The following is a 16,897-nucleotide window of genomic DNA, read 5'->3' as shown; positions in this document are numbered from 1 at the left end:
CCCCATTACCAGGTTTATAATATGGACATATCACCAGACTGTAAATGAGAAGTGGCTCTGTATGCACCCAGACTGCAATGTGTCTCCAGTAAACAGAATAAATGCAAGTACATAGGTGCAAGGATAAGGAATGGTAAAAATGTAAGTCCAAATAATCATGTAGTGACATAATCCTCTGTGCTGCTGGTGCTGCTGCTGCTGCTGGACTCCGCAGCGCATGCATTTTCAGGACAAAGAGAAAGTTAGCATGTACCAGTAGATGGCGCTATTTAGGTCAACAGATCCAACGTGTCTAATAGCAGAAAGCAGTCTCCTATCCGTGCACAGCTCCCTCCTCCTCTAGCTGAGCACGGGGCAGCCATTCTGCAGGCTGGGGGAAGACAGATCCCCTTGTTCACAGGAGATCAGCAACGATCCGGCAACTTCAAAGCAGAATTTGGAGGGAGAAATCAAGGGACACCCAGGAAGTGATCGCCAGGGCACAGTGACTACTTTGTTCCTGACTTGTGCACTGCTGGTGCCACCTTGCTCCCTGCCACTGTGGAGTTTATGGGTGACTTCCACCACATCGCAGTCTCTGCAGCTGTGAAGGAGGCTCCAGCCCTGTGCTTGGCTCCTGCATCACTCGGGTCTTTTTCTGCTGCTGGACATACAACTAGATTGGAGTTTCCTTGATGTGTACAGTGCGATGGATGTGAGATTTTACCCTCCTCCAGCACAGGCTCCTGCAGCTCCTGACACCCCCTGCCTGGGACCAGCCCCCTGTTTGGACCCCTACTATTGTAACAAGGTGATTTCATTTGTTTCTATTGCCTTTGCTTGTCTTTGCATGCCATGTACTGTATCCACACTGTGTGTTTGCCTTGCCCTGGACTTTAGGTAGTTGATGTGCTGCTGGATGCTGTGTGTAATTGTGGAGGGGGGCACTCAAATGCTCCTGTTAGATTTGGATGACTCCAGACCATACATCTCACTTTCACCCTAATAAGCGGGGCTGTACTGTCACATTTGCCATGCTATCATGTTGTAGTGTCAGCATCTACTCCCTACTTACAGCCTGCAGCATTGTTACCTGCCTTACTTGGGACTGCTGAGTTTTGCTGTGCTCCACTATCAATCTGCACTGATACATAGTGACAAACATGTGTACAGACATATGATATGTGTGTGCAGACATATGTTTATATAAATAAATATACAGACACACAAGTATATATATATATATATATATCAGTAAATCAGCATGGGTGCAAATGTCCCCCGCAAGGAAATTGGCAAAGTTTTCTATCAAAGATATAAAAATACAAAAGAAGGAGGCAGCACATCCAAAATAATGAAAAAAATAAAGATCCTTTCTTCACCAGCATATATAGATTGTAGAGGGGCGAGTCAAAAAAATGTCCACATGTCTAATCCAGTGTACACTACACCATAGCAAACACTGGGGGCAGGGGTATCAAACCGGTCACTAATCCAAAATGAGGATTAAAAGGACTTTAATGGTGCGGTTCCATCTTTTTTGTGCTATTTTCCTTCGCGACACATTGCGATCATGTCCCTGATGTCTTCAGTCATTACGGTAGAGCTACTTTGCATGACATTCGACTATACACGCCCCTTCCTAAAGCCAAAAATTACTGACAAAGAGCAAATCGGTATGTGTCCCAGAAAATCGCATAATTCATTCATAAATACGACTTTTTTTTTCCCTTGACACACGTGCATAAAAGTGACACCGACGTCTCGACGCAAAAACGTCCCAGCCTGGGTTTTAATCATCCTGAGCGTCCCAGACATGACTTATTTTTGGTTATTACGCCCGCCGGTCAGGACGGGCACCGTGGGATTTAAGTTGCCCGGAGTTGTCCAAGTCTGGAGTTATTTTCTATCATGGCTGTATTGCTGCACAGTGGCAGCAGGCGATTGTGTGCATGAATTACGCTCCCCTGCACTGATGTGATGAGGTCTGTGTGCATGAATAAAAATAGCTTGTTTAGCACAAAACACTACATGACAAAGGCAGCTTTCCAGGCTTACAGCCATGCTGGGGAAAGTGCAGTGTGTGTCCTGCTAAGTGGCTCCCATTAAAAGTTTAGCATTGCGAGTCACCGCGGAATTGGTATTATAGTATTATCGAGCCTATTAGCGGCAATCAATGCTGAAAAAATGCAGATAATTGTCTCCATATATCCATTAAAAACGATGTGCGCTCTTCTGGGATTGTGCGCTGCGTTGTTACATTATACCTGAGCTACCCAGTACTAAATGCTCTTAATTCTGCCCACTTCCATAGGGTTGTGTAATTAACCCCGATAATTAGTTTTCTGTCGCTGATGACTACCAGTGATGGCGGCACACTTGCATGTTTAATACACAGTACAGTATTCCGGATGACACGGGGGGGGGGGGGGGGCAACGTGGCAATTATTCTATTTTGTTTAACAGTCGTCGGCCTCTAGGATCACAAAATGTATTTTCCATCAATGTACTGTAGTCAAATGTAACAATAAACCAGTAATGTAATTGAGTTCCGTGACCTTACCGCGTGTAACCAGATACGTCTCCAGCCTTAGCGTAAGTCACTAATTGCTGGTATTAAGAACTACTTCTTAATGTTGGATCCTAATTTCATACGTGTGTTAGCCGCTTGCGTTTTCTATCTGATGTCATTACTGACTTCTCCTTCCCATTAATATACATTATCCTGGAGGAAGAAGAAGAAGAAGAAGCTTTTTGTCCTTGAGCGTCACTTCCCAGATGTATCATTATATGTTTATTTGTGTGATGTTTATTAAACAAAACCCCCGGAATGTAACATTGTATCTCTTGTTTACTAGATGTGATAATAGAAGGTGGTAACATTCAATATTTATGGAAGGATATTAAGGTAATGAACACAAGAGATATATTTGGGTCTTACTTTTTTTTCTGTGTGAATTGAATATAATTACGCCAACCTAAGTGCTTCCATTATGTATGATTATTAAGATGATGGACGCAATGAAGATAGATCTCTGCTGTTCTGCAGTCACTACGGTCGTGCTGGTTGGCTACTGTTGGAAGTAGCTGGAGGATCTGATAGCAGCTTGGACAAACTCATCCAGACGCCTATCTTGTAATGCTTGTAGCTTGAGGGATAGCTACCTATCAGACATTTGTCCAGCTATCAAATAGCAGCCACTAATCAATACAAGGCTACTTTAAACATCAAGTTCCTCGGCGCCCGATTTAACAATACATCCAGAATAAAAATTGACAAAGGTGTCAGACGAATTTAGATAAATGTAGTTGTTATGGAAGAGTAAGAAAAAAAAAAAGTAAAGACTTATTTCCGTTGCTCCTGGGTACCTCATCATGTATAATAAGCGTGCGGCGTTACACTTTGGGGTGTTGTGTTTGTAGACTGTTTCTCTGTATTATGAAACGTCTATTCTCATAAAAATGATAGCACTATAATGATATTTTGACACTTCTAGCAGATGTTAGTCTCGCCGACGAGAGGGAGCCTGACCCCTGCCATCAGTAGGAGCGAAAATAATGGTCTACACCGCTTCCTATGGTGAGCCTCAAAGAAGCGTGCACTAGATTTCGTGAGCTAAGCTCCTTCAGGAGAAAATGAAGTCTACAACCCCTTCACTTTCTACTTATACAGATATTTTACCTCTCAGGGTAATGAAAGCGTGCGGAGAGGTGCTTAAAGATTACTTTGCTAAAGAGCTTGCAGTTGTAAAAATAGGACCCAGAGAACTGGATATTTTTTTTTAAATTCCTGTTTTGAAATTTCTATTTTCTGAAATTTCTATTTTCTGATAAATGAATGTACAATAGCTAATTCTCCCTCCTCTGCTGCAAGGAGCGCTTCATGTTCTGCGCATATTATGTTACATTATAGACCCTAGTTATTACTTCTTCTAAGCCTACCCATCAAGCCTTGCTATTTTTTAGATATTCTTTCCACCTCTCTCCAAAACATGCTATTATGTTGTCGGATATGACTAGCATTTAAGATATTACCTTTCATAGATGAATGGATTGAATGTGCAAGCTTCGAATGGTTGAACATTTGTGTTCTTCGCTTTCCACTGCATTAATGTGTTGTTTCGAAATATCATTCTTTTTCATTGCCCGCAAACGACTATGAAAGATTTTTTTTTTGTTGAATTGAATTTTCAGTCTAATTAACTGTTATTGATTTGCTTGTAAGTGGAAATGGCCAAACGGAGAGACAATCTTTTCTCAGTGCTAAAATAATAAGTGATGGCTAGCAGAATCACTAAATATTCTCTTATTATTTAACGGGAATGGTTTTTCATTGTCTGTGAATATATGTCCAATGAAAGCGCATTGGCACAGACCTCGTAAAAATAATATAATGTAGTAGGGCCCCGAGGTGTTCCTTGTACCGAAACCCCAGCGAGCTATAGTTTGTGGACATTGGTTGTATTTTCCATATAGGGCACAATCAATAATTATGTATAGATTCCAAACATTTCACTATTTGTATGTCTGCACCAAGAAAGGTGATAATATTCTGTTTTTATATCATTTTAAAGCCAAGCTCCATCACACATTTGGTACATTGTGGGATCCATTTACCAACCCTGGTATGGTTCAATATCCAGGCCTTACTGGATATACTACTTCTATGGGATAACATCATATCTCATATCTTCATCTAAATTTAGCTAACATTATACAGATGCATTTTTGATGACAAAATGGCCAAAAAATATTATATACAGTCGATCCACAATAATAGGTTTTATTTGTAAGCTTCAAGTTAAAGGGGGTCTGGTTCGTTCATTATCACCAGTCGACTAGATTATACTAGATTATCACAAAATTGTGATAGGTGGGGTCTGATTTCGAAGAATGGCATCATTACCAACAATGAGAAGTCCACATTTTTCACTCTTGGTTGAAGAATTTGCCATGGATCCACTTTAAAAAAAGTGCTCAAATTCATCCGTTTAGAATATTCCCATTTGCTGTGAGTGAAATTACCTGAAACAGCCCAAAGTGAGCACTTTCAATGGTGACTGTACATTTATCGGTGATATTTTTTCCCAATCGGACTCAACTTACCGTATTTTTTAAGATTTACCCAATTGACTGATTGTAACAAAAGAAAAGGATGACACAGGACAATTCTCGTAAAAAAGGACCTTTCACCAACTCTAAGTATTTAGATTTTGCTCTTATTCTATTAACCGGAGTGCCGTTTTGCCATTTTAAATGTGTTATACAGTTCAAGATATATGGCCTTTTTTATTTAGTGCACATTTGTATAGTTTTTACCAAGTGGGCAGTTCTCTCCGGATTCTCTATGGGTAAGTCTTTTAGGCTGCTCTGCATAATTATCGCTGTGAACACTGCCCCCTTGATTAAGATGGTAAAAATTAGCAATAACTAAAAAGGTCCTTAAGGTTCGTTATCTCTAGAACTGTAGGGTGGATTTAAAAACAAAAGAAGTTACCGTATATAATCAAGTTTAAGCTGACCCGAGTATAAGCCGACCCCCCTAGTTTTGCCACAAAAAACTGGGAAAACTTATTGACTCGAGTATAAGCCTAGGGTGGAAAATGCAGCAGCTACTTGTGAATTTCAAAAATAAAAATAGATGCTCCATACCGTTCATTATTGCCCCATAAATGCTCCATATAAAACTGTGCCATACATAATGCTCTATACCATTCATTATGGCCCCATAGATGCTCCTTATAAAGCTGTGCCATATAGAATGCTCTGCACCGTTCATTATGGCCCCATAGATGCTCCATATAAAACTGTGCCATATATAATGCTCTGCACCATTCATTATGGACTCATAGATGCTCTACATAAAGCTGTGCCCCATATATAATGCTCTGCACCGTTCATTATTGCCCCATAGATGCTCCATATAAAACTGTGCCATATATAATGCTCTGCACCGTTCATTATGGCCCCATAGAAGCTCCATATAAAGCTGTGCCATATATAATGCTCTGCACCGTTCATTATGGCCCCATATAATGTTGTGCCATATATAATGCTCTGCACTGTTGATTATTGCCCCATAGATGCTCCATATAAAGCTGTGCAATATATAATGCTGCTGCTGCTGCAATAAAAAAAAAATCACATACTCACCTCTCTTCACTCAGGACGCCGGCGCTTTCAATATTTACCTGCTCCTCGTGCGGCTCCGTCTCCAGCACTGACGCTCAGCAGAGGGCACGCACTGACTACGTCACCGCGCCCTCTGACCTGAGCGTCACAGCCAGAGGACGCTGGAGACGGAGCCGCACCGGAACGAGGAGCAGGTAAATATCGCGCAGCGCTCCTCTCCCCATATACTTACCTGCTCCCGGCGCGGTCCCTGCAGTCCCTGCTTCTTCCACCGCTGCATTTTCTTCCTGTAGTGAGCGGTCAGTTACCACTCATTGCAGTCATGAATATGCGGCTCCACCTCTATGGGAGGTGGAGCCGCATATTCATGACTGTAATGAGCGGTACCATGTGACCGCTTAATAAAGGAAGCAGATGCAGCGCTGGAAGAAGCAGGGACTGCAGGGACCGCGCCGGGAGTAGGTAAGTATAACTAGATAGCCCCCGCTCCCCCTCCCCTGCCTACCCCCGGGTATGACTCGAGTATAAGCCGAGAGGGGAACTTTCAGCCCCAAAAAATGGGCTGAAAATCTCAGCTTATACGCGAGTATATAGCGTACTTAGCTGCCCACTTTTGACCTGATGACAGATTCTCTTTAAGACAAGTGTTTGGTCTACTTATTCATGGCATAGATATTGTCTAAACTAGCAGAATACACCAATGATGTGGGGTTTATGGGTCAAAATGTGGATTGAAGTTTTTTTAATCTACAAGATATATTGTGGTCGTTCTAACCCTAATAGCTACTGGATTGTCAAACATTGCATTTCATATATGTAGACTGACATTGAATACAAATGTTATTCATACATCGGGTTGTGCGTATGACCTAAAGCCATTCTCAACTTTAACAGATTTATTACCCATTTTAATTATTTTCACCAAATGTATTGGGCAATCTTGAAACAATTTTATTTAGGTCAAAAGAAATGTTTATTCAAGTCTGTGTTTGACTCTTAATACATATGTATGGACATTTTTTGAGAAAAAGTCAGGTCAGTGCAGTTTTTTTCATTTACATAATGCTTAGGAATGTTATGATCCACATGGATCTGGCATTCATCCAGGAGAAAAATGTACACCTTCTCAGAGGCCACCATCTGCCATGCAAATCTGCACACAATAACAAAAGTCTAGTAGAAAATGTAAAGAAGAGAATGTGTGACTTTTAGAAAGGTTCTACAAAAGAAATGTTCTTTGTGCCCCTACACAATTTGTCACATGTTCACAGATGAACTCTACAAATTAGAAGGCGAGTTTTATATGAAATAGTTTTGGATGAGTTTGTGATATTTTTCAAGTGTTTAGTAGAATACTTTTAAGGGCGCTTCAAAAAATCCACTTACAAAGTTTTGATTTCAGCTCTGAAGGCTATAAAATGTGAAAACTGCTCTCTACTAAACACACTGTAACTTAGCATCGGTACAAGAGAAGTAAGGCAATGTATTTACAAACTTAGAGCTGTTTCACCATTGTATTTATGGATCATGTAACGTTGAGCAGCCTGAGTATATTATCAGGATTTCCTTAATATTGTAGTGATATTCTGAATACAGAATTGAGATTTACACAGTAAAATATCGATATTTGCAGATGATACAAAACTATGTAAATCAGTTAACACAAGAGAAGATAGTATTCTGCTACAGATGGATCTGGATAAGTTGTAAACTTGGGCTGAAAGGTGGCAGATGAGGTTTAACAATGATAAATGTAAGGTTATACACATGGGAAGAAGGAATCAATATCACCATTACACACTGAATGGGAAACCACTGGGTAAATCTGACAGGGAGAAGGACTTGGGGATCCTAGTTAATGATAAACTTACCTGGAGCAGCCAGTGCCAGGCAGCAGCTGCCAAGGCAAACAGGATCATGGGGTGCATTAAAAGAGGTCTGGATACACATGATGAGAGCAAAATACTGCCTCTGTACAAATCCCTAGTTAGACCGCACATGGAGTACTGTGTCCAGTTTTGGGCACCGGTGCTCAGGAAGGATATAATGGAACTAGAGAGAATACAAAGGAGGGCAACAAAATTAATAAAGGGGATGGGAGAACTACAATACCCAGATAGATTAGCGAAATTAGGATTATTTAGTCTAGAAAAAAGACGACTGAGGGGCGATCTAATAACCATGTATAAGTATATAAGGGGACAATACAAATATCTCGCTGAGGATCTGTTTATACCAAGGAAGGTGACGGGCACAAGAGGGCATTCTTTGCGTCTGGAGGAGAGAAGGTTTTTCCACCAACATAGAAGAGGATTCTTTACTGTTAGGGCAGTGAGAATCTGGAATTGCTTGCCTGAGGAGGTGGTGATGGCGAACTCAGTCGAGGGGTTCAAGAGAGGCCTGGATGTCTTCCTGGAGCAGAACAATATTGTATCATACAATTATTAGGTTCTGTAGAAGGACGTAGATCTGGGGATTTATTATGATGGAATATAGGCTGAACTGGATGGACAAATGTCTTTTTTCGGCCTTACTAACTATGTTACTATGTTACTATGTTACTATGAGATGGGCTGCCTGCTACAACTAGAAAAGTCAAAGTAGTCCCAGGGCTGTGGAGCCGGTAAGCCAAACCTCTGACTCCAACTCCTCAATTTCCATGAGACCGACTCTGACTCCACCAAAATGGACTCCGACTCCACGACTCTGACTCCACAGCCCTGAGTAGTCCTGATGCAATATGAATAACATAGATGACATACCAATGAATCTGTATTTTTAGCACTTTCTATAGACTTGCATTCTCATGAATGTTCATTTAAATTGATCTATTGATCACCATTAGCTCCATATTATGAATTGCAAAGTTTGTGTAAAGGTGTGGTCATACTCAACTACTTATGCACTGTAGGTCGATAATATGGAAATCGTAAACAATGATGTAATGTGTTGAAAAATGGACACACATTTCACACCAATCATTGTCATCTTTGTAATGAAAATCAAAGCTCCTGATCCTCAGAAAATGCGTCCCCTGAAGGTTGTTTTCTTACTGTTAGTGTAGTTAGGGAGTTTCTGCCCGTAGAGGTTGTCATTGACCTTCTGTGGAGCTGATATACCGCGATGTATGAGGGCTTGGCAGGAGCCTGAATCTTCCTGTTTCCCAAGCAGTACACTTGATAAAGACCTACTGCAGGTCGAAACATCATGCTTTACATGGCAAAATAAAGCTCTTTCAATTTATACACCTTGATAGGACAATGTTCTCTCTTATTTTGATTGCTGCCACATTTCCAAGTAGGTTCCTTTTGATCGAGAGCAGGCGTCCACTTAGTGAGTGCTGTCATCCTTCTCTTTGTATGAGTCTTCCCAAGCAGCACACTTCTGATGTTTTTTGGGCAATGGGTCCAGGACCCGAGACCAATCTGTAGGAATTTTCAGGTCCTGTCACATATTAAAGAAAAGATTAAAAAATTGTAGACACTCTTTAAATCACCCTGTACTGCAGTGTCTGTGTACTGCAATATGTGCCTCACGTTCACGTTTCCGCTGCAGCCAATCAGTAATCATTAGCCCCAACAATCTTATATGGTACATGCTAGCATCATAAATGAAGCCAATGATTGGCTGCAGCAATTCTGTGTGTGTTCAGTGTATAATCACAAGCTGATGAAAACCAGCAGGACCACCAGAGTGAGTGACAGGTGAATAATTTTTTTTAATTAATCACATTCTCTTACAATTGTTTTTTAAAGAGTTGTTCTCAAAATATTAAAGGGAACCTGTCTCCAGAAAAAAATATTAACCTGCAGATATGAGATTAATCTGCAGACTAATAGCATTACTAACCTGCCCGGTGCCTGCACATAGCCGAATGCTGAGGGGAGAAGATTAACTTTATCCCCCCACCAGCATTCAACATTCAGTTACGGGGGTGGTGCCAGCTTGGGTTCAGTCACTGCTCTGAGTATACAGTTACTCGACTTTAACTGCACTCCTGGCCCTGACTGACACTGGCTCTGCATTGGGGCTGGCTTTCAGTGAATGCCAGTGGCGCAGTTACAGCGGCAGCTGATCCCGCATCGGCACCACCCCATGACTGAAACCCGAACGCTGCCAGGGGGAATAAAGTTAATTTTCTCCCTGCAGTGTTCGGATGAGTGCTTGTGATGGGCAGGTAAAGAATGCTGATAGTCTACAGATTAACCCCATATCTTCAGATTAATATTGTTTTTTCTGTTGACAGGTTCCCTTTAAGTTATGCCCTATTCCCTTATACATAAAGTGGATTGATTGCTTACTGATTGCTAGGTGTCTGCTGCTTTTGACCCCTCGCAGTCCCATGATCATAAATCTGCAGAGTCCCATCTTAACTGGAGCAGAGGTGCACTGCACATGCTCAACTTCGACTCAATCCATTGTCCACGGAACCTCCAGAAATAGCAGAAGGCTACTCTTGGCTGTTTCCGGCAATCACATAAACAATGAATAGAGCGTAGGCTGAGAATACGCACCTTTCCTTAATTTGAGATGGGGTGCTGAACAGCCCGTCACCTTGGTTCCACAATCAAGGTCTCAGGATTGTGGGGCTACCAAGATCAGACTTAAGTCTATAAGAATGTTATCCACAATCCTACCTATAGGGGAAAACTTAATACTTTAGGAGTATGACTGTAAATCCTGGAAAACCTCTTTGAAATGTTCCACAAAGCCAAAGCTGGTGCAGGAGGAAACAGGACGCGAGAGAAGCTTGTCATTTCAGGACACTTACCAGCCATCGAAAAATAACTTACTGAATTGGGACAGTTTGAAGCTCCAGGCAGCCAACCGTCTAAGCCTACCATGAACTCGTTACAAAGCTAAGGTATTTTTGTAGAAAAACGTGTTTAATGTCACAAGACTGAAAGTAATGGGATGGCACTGGATGAACTTGTCATTACAAGCTTGTCCATTTTATGGTGGTGTTGTTTTTTGTTGTCTATTTTATTTCATTTACTCGTTTTATTCCAATGATGTACATGTTGTATAATTAGTAATACTTCCTTTTTAAGCATATTTACATATGGTATTTCAGATCTGCCATGAAAATCATATTATCCATGTTTATAGTGACATAAAATACTTCCATTCCTTTCAACCATGACTGGCTGATTTAATATATCTTGTACGTGGTTTGAGTTAAGCCATTTAAATCAATATTGCATTATGTCAGATGGGTTCATAAAAGTCTATTTTAATGGCCTCAGCTGTTCTTCAGTATGATTTTTGTTTAATGTAAAGTATTATAATTTCTAGTCATTGAGCTTCCAAGGACTCTTTTTGATCCAGTGTTTGATTTGCTTCCCTTGCCCGTAATGTTTAAAAGCGTCTGTATTTCTAAAACATTTGTGCTCTTGGCAACTTGAAGTATTGAGATGGAGGGTGCAAAATACTTTTCAGATGAGAAGACTTCGTCCATACCAAGTCAAAACAAGCTCATTATCGATACACATGTCATATCTAGCTAAGGGAATCTGTCAAAATCCTTCAGTATTTGGATCAGTGAATTTGTAGACTGTCCTGCTACTATTTATTGGCGGGTAGGTTTTAAAAGCACAGCATGATGATGTTTATGCAACTAAGCTCCAGAATCTGATATTTGCATCTTGGAGCCTTGGCCGAAATCCTAAAAGGCTTTAGATGGAGAGTCTACTGTGGTTTCTATTGATATTTTAAGTATTTGATCAAGAATATCATAGTAACAACTGGCATTGTGCTATTGCTTCACTATAGGACATATATCAATTGAGTGAACTATTTGTAAAACGAGTTTAAAACGAGAAACGTGGAAATTTGTAACGTCTGACTCTGGAATACAACTAGGAAAAAGACTGAAAAGAATATAAACAATGCAATAAAAGGACACAGAAAACAAATGCTCCCAACTGGACAGGCTGGGATTTTTTTTTTTACTTCTAGTTGTTGATTTAGGGGATTACTGCCTAATGCATTATTTAAACCTTGGTCTGGTTTCACCCCTCAAAAACCTTGAATGCAAAATGATGACATTCTTTATACAAAAAAAAAAGAATATATTTCACCATTTGACAGATGCAGTCATGACCATTATTAATAAAAACCTCTTCACAGTGGAGGCTTAATATCAAAGCTAATGATTTATTTTATGTTAATGACTTTCTGCTGGAGCATAAAAGACTATTCATAATGGACTTTTCAGTACTCTGTTCAGTTACTAAGGCTAATGGGGTAATCTTTTCTTTGCCAGGTTTGAGCTTTTGAAGTAAATCACGCTGTTACTTTTATAAGCTTAATTCTTGAAATTTATTGCAAAAATCTAATTTTAAAGAACTGGTTGTAGAATTAATTATCAAAAGAAAAATACAACTGCATATTAATTAAGCAATTTTTAAAGGGTGGAAAAAAAAGATGATTACATTTAGGAAAACATATTATTCTTTATCATACAGTAGTATGAATCTCCTGGGATCGTACACTTCTCAAACTGTTAAATTCTTTTTGGGGTTTTATCAGCAGACTAGTTACATCTGGACTTGCACAATAGCATTACACCAAGTAATTTGCCTTGTAAAGTTCACATCAAGTGCTAATCATGAGTTTTGGTCATTAAATACCTCCTATCTCACTCCCCTGATGCCCATAAAAGCCGATTATATTTGTGGCACCAGTTCAGGTGCAGCTGCCGAGCATTAATAATACATTATAGTCCCTCTAATAAACACAACAAAGGTTGTCACCTTAAAAAGACTACATCACTTACACTCATCTCTATTATGCATTATTAAAATTACGTGCTCAATGTAGCCGGAAAAGTAATAATTGGCAATAGAGGCAATTAATACAGATCTCATGCAGACATGCTCCTGTAAACACTATCATATTTTATCTTGTCTTAATTGATTGTTTGTATCTGCTGTATTTATAAGTATTGAAAACAAAGACTTATAGCTAAATCTGAGCAATAATTTAGTTTTTGAAAATGATAGCTACTTTCTGTAGGGTAAGCATAAGTTCTTCAGTTTTTGTTTTCTGCAGCAAAACCCGATATCTTTGCAGGAACTAAGCTACAGAAAAGCTTTTTTTCCTAGGTTTTTTTACGGAATTTTTGATACGCTTTTGTGTGTTTTCTTTGCGTCGATTTTGGCATGCTAGATTTGTCTCTTGTGCATGCTGATAAAGTTTAGTGTTGAAAAAAAAAGTCCTATTCTATAGAACAATGTTCCCCAACTCCGGTCCGCAAGAGCCACCGACAGGTCATGTTTTCAGGATTTCCTTAGTATTGCATAGGTGATTGAATGCTTGCCTGTGCAGGTGATGCAATTATCACCTATGCAATACGAAGGAAATCCTGAAAACATGACCTGTTGGTGGCTCTTGAAGACCAGAGTTGGGGAACACTGCTATAGAATCAGGTTTTGGCACAAAAAAAACACAGCAAAACCTGATACCTGCATTTTTTGTGCATTTTTTTTTTCAGCATTTTTTCGCCACCCATTTTAGTCAATTGTGGAAAAATGCTAAAAAAAACGCTGAAAGAGGTGACATGCTCTATGTCCAAAAAGCCATGCAAAGCACAAAATGCTGATGGCAAAAAAAAACAACGTGTGTGCATGAGATTTCTGAAATATCATAGGCTTTGCTGGTACTTAAAAAAAAAGCTAAAAATTAGCTTTAAAAAGACGCAGCAAAAACGCCCTGTGTGAACTTAGCCTTAGTCAACCGCAAGCTCCATAAATGAAAGGTTTTGGTATCACTCCACTTTGCCTTATCATTTGGATATTATACTCTAGGGCTGATATAGTACTACCATAGTTCTAATGGATCATACCCACAGGTATAGGAGAATAATACGTAGAGTAGTGAATGAGGTACCCTCAAGTTGATTTGTATAAAGAATACTTGCTCTTACACAACCATAAACTGTTACATTCTGGCCTTTTGCAAAATCTCAGCTTAATCCCTTCACGACATCCAGTGTAAAATGTGCGGCGCAAGTCGGAAGTGAGTATATGGAGCAGGCTCAAGGGGTGAGCCCGTTCCATACCCAGCAGGTCAGTGCTGTGCATTACAGCCAAGTCTTGCATGTGGAGTGGAACTCTGCTCACAATTTTTAACCTGTTAAATGGCACTGTCAGAGATTGACAGCGGCATTTAACAGGTTAACAATTGCAGGTAGAGCTCCACACACAATTTTTATATGCAGGTCCTGGCTGTAACACGTGTCGGCATAGGGACGTGTCATTCCAAGGGCCCTTCTGCACGCCCCTGATGTGATTACAGGCTGCTATGACAGCTGGGGGTCTATTGAAGACCCTTATGCATGTTATTTCAGAGCTCCCTTGAAACCCTGTCTGTGGCCGGTCTTCAAAGGAGACCATGATTTCTGCTATATACTTCAATGCTGCGGCATCGCTGTATATAGCGCAAATGAACAGACAATCGCAGCTTCACGTCCCTTAAGGGGACTAACAAATATAGTGATAAGGTAAAAAAAAGTTTTAAAAAACATGACGAAAATTTAAAAAAATGTCTAGTTCAAATTACTTTTCTCCCATTAAAAATAGATATTAAAAAAACTCAAAAAAAGTCAGATCTATTAAAATATAAAAATAATTAACCCAATCGGTAAACACTGTGAACTAAAAATTTTTTAAAACTTCAAAATTGCATTTTTTGATTTCTTTTCAACAACAAATACTGAAAAAAGTTATCAAAGCATCACATATATCCCATAATTGTATCAATAAAAATAACGTCACACAGCTGAAAAATGTAAATATCGAAAATGCCGACACAACTCAAAACATTTTTTTTGCAAACTTCAGATTTTTTTTTCACTTCTAAAATAATAAAATAAAAAGATATTTTTGGTATCAGCTTAATCATACTGATGAGCAGTCTTTTTTACCACAGAATCTATACCATAAAAACAATTCCCAAAACTTAATGTCAGAATTGTGTTTTTTCTACAAATTTTCACTGCTTGGAATATTTTCTCCATTTTCATTTTGAATGTGCTACTCATCCTGCAAAAAGCCCTCATATGTCTATGTCAACAGACAAATCAAAGAGATATGACTCTGGAAAGGCAGGAAGGAAAAATGAAAATGCAAATATGGAAACTGGCCCTGTCGTGAAGTGTTTAAGATTGTCAGCAGGAGTAGACACAACAACCGGGCAATACCCAAGTGCTTATGGCCATTGGTTTAAATGGTTAAAGGAGTTTTCCAACCCCTTGAAGTTGTTTACATAAATCTTTGAAATGTGTAAAATAACAAAAGGAATAAAACGTTCCTTATCAGCCTCCTGTTGATCCACTGCCAGTCTTAAGGTACCGTCACACTAAGCGACGCTGCAGCGATACCAACAACGATCCGGATCGCTGCAGCATCGCTGTTTGGTCGCTGGAGAGCTGTCACACAGACCGCTCTCCAGCGACCAACGATCCCGAGGTCCCCGGTAACCAGGGTAAACATCGGGTTACTAAGCGCAGGGCCGCGCTTAGTAACCCGATGTTTACCCTGGTTACCATCGTTAAAGTAAAAAAAACAACCACTACATACTTACCTACCGCTGTCTGTCCTCGGCGCTGTGCTTCTCTGTACTGGCTGTGAGCACAGCGGCTGGAAAGCAGAGCGGTGACGTCACCGCTGTGCTTTCCGGCTGCCCGGCGCTCACAGCCAGTGCAGGAAAGCAGAGCGCCGAGGACAGACAGCGGTAGGTAAGTATGTAGTGTTTGTTTTTTTTACTTTTACGAAGGTAACCAGGGTAAACATCGGGTTACTAAGCGCGGCCCTGCGCTTAGTAACACAATGTTTACCCTGGTTACCAGCGAAGACATCGCTGAATCGGCGTCACACACGCCGATTCAGCGATGTCAGCGGGAGAGCCAGCGACCAAATAAAGTTCTGGCCTTTCTGCCCCGACCAACGACATCACAGCAGGATTCTGATCGCTGCTGCCTGTCACACTGGACGATATCGCTAGCCAGGACGCTGCAACGTCACGGATCGCTAGCGATATCGTCCAGTGTGACGGTACCTTTAGTTTAGTAAATTCCAGCGATAATGTGACTTGATAAAGGTATGACAACTGCAGCCAGCTGGATAGAACCATTGGTGAATTTAGAAAGCCTCAAGACAGGAGCAGCCAGAAAGACGTTACTTGTTTATTTGGGGTTTACCATTGTAAAACTTTTTGTAATAATTTTTTTATGGGTTTGGACAGTCCTATAAAGTAGTCTCAACATTAAGCTTGAAGGAAGTATTTTAACCTGACCTGACGTAAGTGTATTAGTATGTGATAGGGAACATCAATGCTCAGGAGCCAGAACTACGCACAGTCCGCTCATTATTTTTTTTCATTAAAAGCAAAGCACATTCTTAGTGATGCTCCTTAAAAACATAGATGATGTCATGTCGCAGAAACTAATATTTGATATGACATATGTAACTAAAGTAATACTTACCATATTTACTATTTCTATGGTTTCAACACATCGTAGATAAGTCTAGAATTACAGTACATGACATACCTTCTCGTATTTTCAACACATAAAACCATTGATTTATAAAAAAATATTCATGAAAAATCTTTTCATCCATTCCAAAACCGCTGTTGAAAAAGGAGTTTATGTCAAATATCATAATCAAAGTAAATGTCAACTAACATTTTCCAAAGAGTCCATATACACCTCATTGAGAGCTCTAGACGACGTAACAGTATTATTAGTTTAGTGTCTGACCAATTACTTTGAGTGCACCTCAAT

At 40.0% G+C, this 16,897-nt stretch overlaps 1 protein-coding gene across 2 annotated transcripts in view; it reads left to right on the top strand.

The window, feature by feature from the left end:
* The first annotated feature begins 341 nt into the window (after nucleotides 1-341).
* Nucleotides 342-16,897, top strand: part of TOX (thymocyte selection associated high mobility group box) — a 422,063-nt gene continuing 405,507 nt past the window's right edge. For both annotated transcript variants that reach the window (XM_069731383.1, XM_069731382.1), the window contains exon 1: nucleotides 342-790. In XM_069731383.1, coding sequence (XP_069587484.1) covers nucleotides 689-790 — 102 coding nt within the window. In that variant the 5' untranslated portion in view covers nucleotides 342-688. The remainder of the gene's footprint in view (nucleotides 791-16,897) is intronic.

The sequence above is a fragment of the Ranitomeya imitator genome, chromosome 6 (genome assembly GCF_032444005.1).
Source record: "Ranitomeya imitator isolate aRanImi1 chromosome 6, aRanImi1.pri, whole genome shotgun sequence".
In the NCBI taxonomy this organism is placed as follows: domain Eukaryota; kingdom Metazoa; phylum Chordata; class Amphibia; order Anura; family Dendrobatidae; genus Ranitomeya; species Ranitomeya imitator.
The sequence above is the reverse complement of the archived record's forward strand: the minus strand, read 5'-3'. Positions and strand labels throughout refer to the sequence as shown.